At 40.5% G+C, this 12,001-nt stretch overlaps 1 protein-coding gene across 1 annotated transcript in view; it reads left to right on the top strand.

The window, feature by feature from the left end:
- Positions 1–12,001, top strand: part of SEMA3D (semaphorin 3D) — a 134,773-nt gene that overhangs the window by 71,362 nt on the left and 51,410 nt on the right. The window contains exons 6-7 of the mRNA XM_032106293.1: positions 3,064–3,157; positions 6,387–6,515. Coding sequence (XP_031962184.1) covers positions 3,064–3,157; positions 6,387–6,515 — 223 coding nt within the window. The remainder of the gene's footprint in view (positions 1–3,063; positions 3,158–6,386; positions 6,516–12,001) is intronic.

Raw genomic sequence — 12,001 nt, 5'->3', positions numbered from 1 at the left:
GCCTATGCAACAGAAAACTGAAGCTGTGAGAAATCTACTTGGTGGTGTTCTTTCCCTAATAAACCATTAATGCTCCTGGTATTGTCTGGTATATCCTGTATAATTTGGCTTACAATGAAATAATGTGTTGGCTTCTTTGCTTTGCTACTTTAAATATTCCAGTTGAAGCAACTGAAATTTTAGATCCCTTTTATCATGCTGGTTTCTTAGCTGAATGATCAAATACACAGCTGAATGGAACAGAACAGCTCTCAGCAAGAGTATAAGTAAGGCTCTGGTTTACCTCTGGCTCATTAGCAAGATTCCGTATTCACTCTACCATTGCCCTACTTTATTTCAACTACTTCATTTGTGAAGGTTGTTTTCACCAGACCTTATGAAATTATGGATTTGGTCTGACTGTTCAGTCCGGCAGCCAGTCTAGACAAGGGGTCTGTCTCAGTTAGACAGGACCAATTACCTTAGAAAGGAAATGGAAGAAGAATCCTGGTATCATGTTTCCTAATCCCCTCACTGTCTCCCAGTCCTGCCTCTCCCACATTCCTCCTGGTTGCTCAGCTGCAGTGGTAGGTTAGGCAGTGTTCAGCACTGCTCCTGCCTCTTCTGACAGAGAAGCTCTTCTACAGCCTCCTACTGAGTTATCAGCCTTGAATGGCATCAGGCATATTTTCCCTTTCCTTCTTGGCGCCCCAAACACCCTTCAGCCACCATCCTTCCACCACCTCTCCATATAAATGTGACAAGGCTAGAGGGTGCTGAGGATAGGCACAGTGATGTGAATTTGACAGGCAGTTGAAAATGTCTCCTTGTAGGAGCTGAAGCCAGGAGTCCTACAGGATAAGTCAAAGCACTTTTAATGCAGATCCATTCTCTTAGTGTTTTTTCATTCTTCCGTCCCTCCCCTTTTTAATTTTTTTTTTTTTTAATTTAAATCTCTGGATTATAAGAACAGATAATGAATGTCTGGTAATTAGCAACCTCTCTGGGAAGCTGTGGGATGCTTGGGAGAGCCAGGCCCTGAGATAGCCTCTCGGAGGCTGTGAAACCAGGCAGTGCTCTGCTGACCTTTGAAAGCTGCTCGTGGATCTGCACAGTGCTCTCCTGGCCAATGCCAGAGCTGTGAAAACAGAGGGGAAAACAGTGTGGATCAGGTGACTCAAAACCACAGCAGACACTGCTTTTGAAGCAGTACAAATCCCCAACAGAATCACACAATTAAAGGGGATTAAAGTCCTTGTCTTGTTATTGCTCGAGTCGCTGCCAAAACTTCTCTTGGCTGGTGAAGAAGAGGCTTGGCCCGGTTGGTGCTGTTAGCCACAGCTCTCTAAGGGATGCTCTTTTCTTTGAAAGCTTTGCCCGAAGTGAAAGCAGGAGGTTAATTCTGTGTGAATGCTTGGTAGTGTCCATTAGTTTGTCTGGGTGAAGTCTGAAATATTTGATGTTGATCTATAACTCCCTTGGTCCCCTGAGTATTGCTGGGCTTGCAGACAGCCTCTTCACATGTGATAAAGCAAGGGTTCCCTGAGCAACTCAGGGTTGCATATCCTAGAACTAAGGACAATTGGACACCAGTGTAGCATTGTAAGGAAAAAAAAAATTAGTTTAGTTCTGTCCTTGCTCTGCTCACTGTAGGAGCATGAGAATTTGGTTTGCTTGATATTCCACAGGTTTGGGAAGGTAACGAGTTTTTTGCTGGTTAAATTCTGCTTTGTATGAGCTAGGACGGCTGGAGGAAGTTGAATTTATGTTCATAGATTGGAATTGATTTTTCTTTTCTCTTAAGGAGCTTAATTATTCAATATCCTGGGCTTTTGTCTTCTGAGCCTAGAGAGTTTAGGAGGCACCTCAATAACATAGAAAGGTTTGGTCATTTATAATCTGATGTGCATTAAGGATGAATTGAATTAATGTGTTGTGAAGTCTAATCCTATGTGGCCATCTTTGGACATACTTGCTTGTCATTTGTACTCTCCAGGCCTCTTGCAAGTCAGAGGTATGGAAACAAATAATTAAAATCACTTTACCTATTTTTAAGCGTTTAAACCATGGAGGTGTTTTGATTTTTTTTTAAACTAGCTTCTAAAGTTTTTTCTCTACAATAGACATTAAATCCACATTGAATGGATTTCTGAGTACTAGAGGGATTTTAAATATCACAGTAGATAGAAAAGCATGTTAAATGAAAATATGTTAAAAGCAATTCTCTAGGCAATCTCCCTTCTCTTAATGGCAGGACAATTCTGAAGATCAAGTCTCTATACCTGCAGAGAGTTCACTTTACTCCTCTGAGCTATCAATTTGCCTTCAGCAGGACTCACAATGGATTTCAGCTTAAGTGTGCTTTCAGGAAGCCACTGAAAGGGGCAAGTAAAAGAGCCCTTGTTGGCAATTCAAAACTATAATAAAGCTTCAAATGGATGCTTACAGGAATTGACTTGTTGCTTACCCACTGAAAACATAGGCAATAATTTTTAAATAATTTATTTTCTTTATCTTCCTCTATGCCCTTGTTCTGTGGCCCAGGAATTAATCACATGGTATTTGGAAACCACAAGGAAAAATCTATTCTGATATCTCTTGTATCATTAGCCTTGTTAAAAATAATAAGAGAGAGCATATGCTCTTTCATTTTAAAAGAGTCTGAACTGTGTCTGCTGTGAACATTATTCAGCAGTCCCTGGAGAAATTTCTGAGTCAGCCAGAATCCCTTCAGGGTCTCCTGTTGCAACACAGTCTATCAGCACTTTCCGAAATAGAAGCCAGTGCCTTTTAAGTACAATCCAGCTTTTAATTGGAGTAGAAATGATGAACAATGCATCTCCTTTTTTCTGAAAATAATTGTATTTTTTTAAGATTTGTGTTTCACTTTAGAGTGACCAGGATACAGTAAAACACTGAATGAAAATATACAGATGTAAAACAGACACAGACTGTAAACATCAATGCTGAGATGACAGCTGCACGATCTAACACATCTTTACTTTGTACATTAGCAGAACAGGCTGTCTAAGTGAGTTTTTCTCTGTAGCCACACCAGGATAATGAATTTGTGTTTATTCTCAGGAAATGGTATTCCGTTTGGATACCCAGAACCTGGAGTCTGGCAGGTTGAAATGCCCGTTCGATCCGCAGCAGCCCTTCGCTTCAGTGATGGCAGGTAAGGAGCCACCAGAGCCGGGTGCTTCCCTCGGACCTGTGATGGCTCAGGATGCGAGCCCGGGGACTCAGCACATGTCACCGCTGGAGCTCCTCTGGCACTGGTCGTGTTTCCAGTGCTGGTCCGTGCTCTCAGAGCTGGGGAAGCCTTCAGGCTGCAGACAGCACAGAGCTGGAAGGGCAGTAGTGCAAACAGAGGCATTAGAACGGCTGTAAAGCCTCTGTCAGCTGGGCAGGGAGGCAGTTTCATCTTCACCCAGTCATTGCTCCTTTAAGAGGACAACAAAAAAACCCGCATGGACAGAGAGTGTTTGAAGCCCTTTTGGGCCTCTTTCTGCAATTATCAATATGTTCTGCCCTTTGAAGTCTGCTGACATGCACTATTTCCATAAATACGTTTCTGAGGTTTCTATTTACTCGAGTAGCCACTTCTGAAGCTGGGAGCCGAGGAACAAGATAGTGCACTCTGCCTGCTGCGTGCATCGCAGCACTGTGTGGTCTGACATTTGGGGCCGAGGAATGTCAGCTTGACCTCCGGATTTCAAATCACTCTAAGAGCTACTTTTGTCATGGTTTGGTTCATAGCTTTGGACAATTTTCATTTAACTTGTCTGTCAAGCATATGAATACAAGATAAGAGTGAAGCACCATGACGTTTTCATTTACAGCCAAAGAGCAGTGGTGACAATGCTTTGAAGTATTGGTCACTCTGTGTTATAAAAAGAATATGACTAATGTTCAGTCTTTATTCTCAGATAATAAGATAGATGATTTGTGATTCTGACCCTACAGATGGGGCAGGACTTCCTTTATTAAAAACAATAGATTAAAGCCTGTGCTTATTCTTCTCAGAGACCCCTAGTACTCTTTAATGACTGTGAAGTCTATTTTTAAAATGGGAATCCAGAAACTTTAACTTTTTTTTTTACTTTTTTTTTTTAATGCAAGCAGTAGAACTCTGTGATTTATTACAGCATTTCCTAATTTCAGTAGCATTCTAGTGCTTTGACTGTTCTATTAAATCTTGTGAAATGAAGAAGCTGCTGTCCTTTAGCTACCTAAGACATGAACTTTGCTACGTAACAATTTTTTGCTCTAGATAAAATTAATGGTCAGGGTATTCTAGTATCCCTTTTTTGATTGTGCCTGGTGTCAAATGCTTCACAATAATGTACAAGGAGTACTGTAAAGAGTTACGGGCCTGACCAGAGAATGTGTTTCTGCTCTATCTTTGGATGCTTACCTTATTCCCAAATGAATGAGGAGAGCAGTACAGTTCATGCATAAGATGCTGCCCTGGAGCTCAGGTGAGATCATTTCCCATCTCTGCCAGTGATGAGCAGAGTAACCTTGGTGTGTCCCTTCTCTCTGTCTACTGCCAAATGGCAGTAAAGATTACTTGTATCCTTCAGAGAACACTTTTTATTCAGTTATACATTCATGAGCTAAGTAATATCTAACTGTATTTTCACTCATATATGTAAGTTAATGCAACTGAGTAATTTTCATTCTTTGTAGAAATAGGTAATCTGAGTACTACATGACATATCACTTCAAGTAAATCCCACAGATAAATTGGAAAAACTAGTCCTTTTGACTGAAGAATCACCTGCTGATCATCCATCCTCTATTACAAATTACTACTCACCAAAACTGTTCAGGACGTAGCAGGAACTTGGAATGAGAGATACCAAACACTGAGAGAAGTGCTGAAAATGCCTTGTCAGCAGAGCCTAAGCAAGGATGGAGAATTTCTGTTGGCCCTTCAGATGTATCGATCACCGAGTGCCTGTCAGTTAGCAAACACCAATTACCCTGCCCATTCCTCATTATGACAAATACCTTTCAGAATGCACTATTGTTTCTTTACAAAGGCAACATGCTGTCTGAAAGATGTGCTTTCCACAACTGTCATGGAAATAATACAGAAGTAACAATAATAATGAGGTAAAAAGAAAGATGATAGATCTTTTTTGGGCAAATAAAGTGCTTGTGGATCATGGGTTGTGGGTTGGTTTGTTGATTTTTTTTCCTCCTTGATCTTACTTTTTAAGTGCATTTACATCTTTCGCGAATGAAAGCACAAACATCAGTGTTGAATGGTATTTATTCAGCATTCACTCTCAACAAAGGCTTCTCTCTATAAGATCTTGTGAAATGTTTCAACCCAGGAGTATCAGAAAACCTGGAGAAGGAACTTTTGGGAGGGGATTTTTATGTATCATGTAGCTTTTTACGAACATGAACTTTTTTGTTTTTATGAACCCTAGGGATTTATTTCTGCAAGTCATGAAACAAAAAAACCCCTCTTGCAACCAATAAAGCTATCTGGTTATTTTACAGAAAAAACGGAGTGTTTTAAAATGCACTATGTGGTAAAAAAAAAAGTTCACAATGATACTGTTTCTTTGCTTTTTTTTGAAAAGTACTGAGATCTGAAGGGAAACAGAAAAGATTGTGCATTTCTTTGCATTTTCATTGCCCACAAAAGTGGCAGAAGAGCAAATAGTGACTGCAGTTGCACTGTTACAGATGTAGTGTCCTTGTGAGGCAAATTTTGTCTGCTTTATTCAAGCAAGATGTGTCAGTTATTTTAGTAGACCACTGAGACCACTCAGTGTTAAAATGATGATGATTTGTGTCTGTAGCCATATTCCTGACATGAACACAAATTCCCTGCATTTGTGCCTGAATTCCACTTCGTGAATTAAGTGTTGGATGGAGATCCTTGCACCAGGAGTGGGCCAAGCTGCAACATTCCGGTCGGGAAGCATCCATCCCATTTTTCTAGCTCAGGAGCAGCAAAGCCATTGGGGCTGTGGCAGTTGTGGGGCACAAGAGATAGCTGGAGTTGATAGATGGCCATGTCCTCACCGTGGCTCCCAGGTACATGGGACAGGGTGTTCAGATTAAATAGACCTTTATACCCTTAAGAGCCCAGTACCCGTTAAAGCCTGGAAAATTTACTTTTCTGAGTGCCTGAAAGATCTGAAAATTAGTCTTTGACTGTGCTATTTCTCAGACATATAATTACAAATACCACTCTGATTTAAGTGTAAGTAAATTCACAGAACCAAAAAACCCATTAAAATGGGACCCAATAATGTTTTAAAGCATTAAATTAGTTCATAGACCAATTAAACACAGGTGTTGTTCGCCCAACAAAATGTAAATAGTTTTAATTTTTTTGTGCCACAGCTGTAGGAAACCTATTTCTTTTTCATTTGCAGATGAGTATCTTTATGCTGGAACAGCTTCTGATTTCCTTGGCAAAGACACTGCTCTGACACGTTCTCTGGGCCCTTCTCATGACCACCATTACATCAGAACTGACATTTCTGAACATTACTGGCTTACTGGTAAGATCCCAAACATATGCTGTTGTCATTTGCATTGTCCCTGCCTCTCTGAATTTAATAGCTCCGTCCTTATATAAATATATGTCCAGTAACTATAAATATAGATATTGTATCATGGAGTCTTTCGATTATGTAGGCTTTTTTTAAAAAGCTCAGTGGAACAAAAATACACTTGAGAAAAGTCACAGAGGTGAAAATGCTAATTAAGGGAAGAGTAGGAGCATAAGACCTAATCATAGTTTCCGTCTTTGATCTGTATATTGGTGTATAATCCTACAATTGCAATAATACCATGACTTAAGTGCTTCTATATCCTGTCTTGTTGGAATAATTTTTTTTAACTGTTTTTTTTCCAATCATTTGTTAAAAGCTGTTCCATGTAGCATGTTGAAACGACAGACTAGAAATTCCACATTTTTTGGTAGGAGGTGTTTTTTTCTTTTCTTTTCCTTTTTTTAAGGGAAAAATACCCTTTGTTGCTGTGAGGATCATTTTAAAACCACTAAGGGCACACTAAAATAGCTTCCCAAGCAAAACACTGCTTTTTCTTGCCCGTTTAAAAACATTGTGAGCTAGTAAACCCTCTAAAAAACTGGCTGCCTTTGCACCCAGCCAGTCTCAAACCACACACAGAGTAACATGGAAAACTTCACTCATAAGCTAACCCTGCTCAATTAAAGCATCCCCCTTTTAGCTGTCAACTGTCTTTAAAGATGTGGCAGCACTGGCCCTGGCTCAGGATGCCTGTGTAACTATTATGGGTGCAGTGTAAAGCCAGGGCCTGCTGACCGCAGGGTTAAGTTGTCTTCCCAGCAGACAACTTCCAAAAAGGATAATTTTGCCTCTTAACTCTTTGAGACTTCAACAAGAGGAAATGTTCTTTTTTTCCTAATACATTTTCCCTACACCTTCTCTTCTTCTGTATTATTGCCTTAAATTTCTAGTTAGATATAGTGCCATAACCCCAGGATTTCTGCTATGAGATGAGGAGGAAAAGGAAAAGCCACTTAAAAGTAATTTTTACCTTTCCAAATAGGTGACAGAAGAATGTCCCATCTGACTCTGCTGACCTATCCCACTTCCATTTCCTGTGCTCAAAATCTTTCTTGTCCCATCCTCCTGTCTCCTCTCTCTCATTTCCACACACCCCTTGTGCCCTGCAGACCAGAATTGGACTGTGATATGGACCAGGATGGGTCCTTCCAGCAGTCAGTTCTTTAAATCTAATTACCCATGCAAGTGCATATCCAGTTTTATCACTGGTGGCCTGCAGATGCTCAGCATGGAAAGGTGGCTGGGTAGCTGCTTTCCTAAGGGATGCAATAATAAGCTAAAAAGAGAGATTTACTGTGGTTTGGCCCTAAGGAGCATCTGGTGTTACCATTAGTATAGATCCACCTTGATGAGTATTACAGGGTTCAGTTCCTAGTCCAAAAGAACTTGTAGCTTAAAAATCCAGTTCCAAACATTTCTTTCTCTTGTTATTGTTTCTTCATGAGCAGTTTGAGGCAAGGGAAGAGTACAAGCAAACTGTAAGTTTGAGAAATGTTTAGATGTTTTAGTTTGGAGACTGGGTGGGGGGTGTCTGCCTTTCCTCACTCTTTTAGATTGATTCATGAGTTATTCTGTTTTCACTTAGAGCATCTGTATTTGTGAAAGTTTTCTAAGGAGAACAGTATATTAATATGTCTGGGTCTGAAAAACAGCTTTAGTGTGCTAGACTGTGAGGTGAAAATTGCCTCACACTGTATAAACACTGAAGACCCCATATATTCTTCAGGTTTACCTCGTTTCCAGCCATATAAAACCCTACAGCCACAATTCTGTCTAAGACTTCACAAACACAATCCATTCAGTGTTATACTAAGAGGTATAGACATAAACTAGGTGCTTTTAATATTTTGACACAGTGCTTTTAAGGCTAGAGAAAATTTTAAGTGCAACTTCAAATGACAGCATCATTTCTGCAATAAGCCATAGGGTGGCCAATATATTTCTAGTTTATTATGTAATGTTACCAATTACATACTTTTGTGCTTTCAGCCAATATTGGTATAAAGAAAATATTTACTTGATTTCAGGTTTAAAACTCCCATCTCATCTAAATCCCCTCTTCCCTAAATCTACCATCCATTTACCAAGCATGTGTTAGACCTCCAGGAAAAGTTGTACATGCTTGAATAATTATACAGTTGAAAATAAATTATTACCATGCATGACTCATGTTTTACTTAGGATAAGCATAAAATGTACAGCTTGTTTTCTTCCAGAAGGCCAAGGAAGTTTTGCTGTAATGCACCTCAGTATTTTTAAAGTTCAGTCTTACTCTGTTTCTGGAAACAGAATTATCCTTCCCTGAGGGAAGGGAGGTAAAGACAAAGCATGAGGGAAAAATGTGTGGGATACCTTCCAGTTCCTTGCAGGGCATCTCTATCTTGACTAATTAAGACATGTCCTAATCTCAATGACTGAATAGCAGCTCCACAAAGGGGAAAAGGAGGAAGGCAGCTAATCTTTCCCATGACTCAGGCTCACACGTGCTCATACTCCCGCAAGGGTGGCACTGGAGCAGAGGGGAGCAGGGCTGGGGAATCAGGCGTTCCCACAGCTGCTCACCGGAGCTGCCTCGCCTGGGGATGGGCACGTGGGGCTGGTGGCCCCTCTCCGGATGGCAAAGCCGCCTACTGGAACCGAGTCTGCCCCGTGCCAGCCCCGTGGGCAGGGGAGAGCATCCCACCAGCCCTGCACACAGGCATCCACTGAACAGCTGCACATTCCTCCCTCCCTCTGAGGAAGAGAAGGCCATAGCTGGAACGAGGGCTTCCTTGAATTTCATTCAACTCTTTTTTTTTTTTTCCCTTTTCACTTTTTTTATAGCAATTTAGCCGTCTTTTCCAGGGCAAAGTCTTGCAGGCAATGAGTTCTTTATATCCTGCGAGCTTTGGATGGGATTCAGCTCCCTTAGCTCTAAAAGGCAAAAGCTAGCATCCTGTCTGAGCTCAGTCCTTTTGCTTGCCTCTGTAATTTACTGAGAGAGATGGCACTTCCAGAGGGTGACACACCCCACCTATTGTAGGAATCTGTCTTAAAATAGGATTATTCATTGCCACTTTTTCCCTCCCTGAGAGAAAACCTGGCTTAGAATGGCTTAGGAGCTTGACTTCTAGGTGGTTATGGTAAATAAGGTAAGCACTGTCCTTTGCATTCTGTCATGCCACATATTTCTGGCAGTCCAACTACACAGAGATGCTGCCTCCCACTGCTTCAGGTTGCTTTTTCATTTCTTCATGTACTGGGACAACCACTCCTTTGTTGTCGCCTTTTTCTGAGTCTTAACTTCTGCGTAGGATGCACTGCCTAAAATAACTGCTGGTTTCAGAAGGAGGTGATGACCAGCAGGTGACCAACACAAACCCCGCAGTGAAGGACCAGCTGTATCAGCTTTTCCCACCAGGCCACATGAGCATGTTGAAAAAAGCGCAAGCAACACCTGTACCATCTATTGCCAGAGCTCATGATGCCCTTAATCCTCACTTTGGTTACATACAATCTAGCTGTGAACTTAATGTGGGAAAATCTTCTGCTGAAGCAAATAGTGGGGGGGATAGCCCTGTCTATGAGAAAACAAACGGTGGTTTAAAATCATCGTCATTAGTTTTTTCTCCCATGCAAAGAATCCAAAAGCCTAATTCACAGTTAGTTGCAATGTTCTTCTGTATGTTGGATAGATGGGTTAGAAAAGATGAGACCAAGATCTCACTTGCAGAACATAAGGTGCTTTTCAGATCATAATCTCTTCCATTTAATTGTTTTCACTTTGTATCTTTTACAATGTATTTTTGTTTGGATTTAACTTGCAACTACAGTGTTTTCAGCTGTGATTTAAAACTGTTAAATATTAGTGTTCCTTTAATTTGTTAGAGATTCTTCTAAATCTGTTCCAGGAATTGGTATTGAGACATTTATTTTTGCATTTGGCTTGCCAAGTAAAGCACTGAAGTTTAATCTTAATCCCCCCATATATTCAGTGTTTTGTTTGGTGAATGTGGATTAAAAAAAAAAAGGATGTGAATTTCAAAAACGTGGTATAGAAGTATTTCACAGGTTTCTTCTTAAATGGCTATTTAACTAACCACATGTGTAAGAAACAATACTGGAAGCATATTTATGTATTTATTCATGCTTAGAGATCTAATCTTCAAAGTAGCCTTACAGGCCCTGAGGGGTAATTGAATATTTTCCTCAAGATCATTTTGAAATCCTGACTTAAATTTGTAGATCTTGATGACTGCATCATTTCATTTTTTCTGCTGACATCATTCTCTAGTGTCAAAAGGTTTAAAATGGAAGCAGCACTGGCTGTTTTCACCCATAAATTTCGTCTTCTGTCACAAAGGTGCACACTGAGCACTTAAACACATCCCATTTTGTCTCAGGCCCTTTGTCTCAGACTGCAAACTTTTGAATCAAGCACTCTATTTTTCTTCTTTGTATACTGTAGAGTTCATGGTGAAAATTCCTCAAGGCTAATATAAAGTAACAATCATTATGAAAAGGACAAAGGCATGAAGATACATTGAAAGCTGATAATAGTATTCCCCCATATAAACAGTGTGCTCTGTTTGCTCTGCATTCTTACACCACCCTCCTTATTGCTTTCTACTGCAGCCTACCTGATAATGGGGGACAAAGACTGTGTATTTTATTGCTGAAAGAATGTATTTTAGAGTCAAGGGTCTCTTTGCACTATATTTGTATAGCCACTTCTGTTTAAAGAAAAACATCATTGATCCAAGTGCCCTCAGAAGAGCTCATCTATTGTAGCACACTGGGGAATGTCTCAAAAATCACTGCCCAAGTAGCTGGTTCACTTGTGCAAGGCAGTGTTGTTGCCTGCTCTTCTCCAATCAGGGACCCTTGGATTGCTTCAATTTCTGATTTTAGTGCAAAATTTAAAGGCAAAAAACCAAAAAATCCCAACACTGGAAACAAAAGCCCTCAACTAGTGAGCAGGTAGAGCAGGATTAGAGACCATGGATGAGGGAGCTTGGGAAGACAGTGAAGAATATCTTGGCCCAGTAAGCATGCCTGAAAGATGCAGGCAGATACCCAAGCTTGCCTTGGAAGAGACCAGGAATAATATAATGGCCCAGCATGTCAAGACAAGGCATTTCTTGCAAAAGTAGATTTAAATAACCCAAACAAACTATTACACTGATATAGCCAGTTTGTTTTCAAGCACAGGGAACTGTGTCCGTAAGACTGACCAGCCAGTTTTGGAGTTGCTCTGCTAACTGGGGAACCCCAGCGTGGCACTGTGTTGGATTTGGTAGATGTAGTCAGATTGCTGTATCAGAGATACATAGGAAACATTCCTTTGCAAGCTCTCTCTAGTAAACAGTAGTGTGTTTCTGTATTCATAACTTCTGCAATGAGTAATTGATTTAAATTCTACCAGGTGATTTCAGAAAATCTACTTAGCTTCC

Source organism: Corvus moneduloides, chromosome 4 (genome assembly GCF_009650955.1).
Source record: "Corvus moneduloides isolate bCorMon1 chromosome 4, bCorMon1.pri, whole genome shotgun sequence".
Lineage (NCBI taxonomy): Eukaryota > Metazoa > Chordata > Aves > Passeriformes > Corvidae > Corvus > Corvus moneduloides.
The sequence above is the reverse complement of the archived record's forward strand: the minus strand, read 5'-3'. Positions and strand labels throughout refer to the sequence as shown.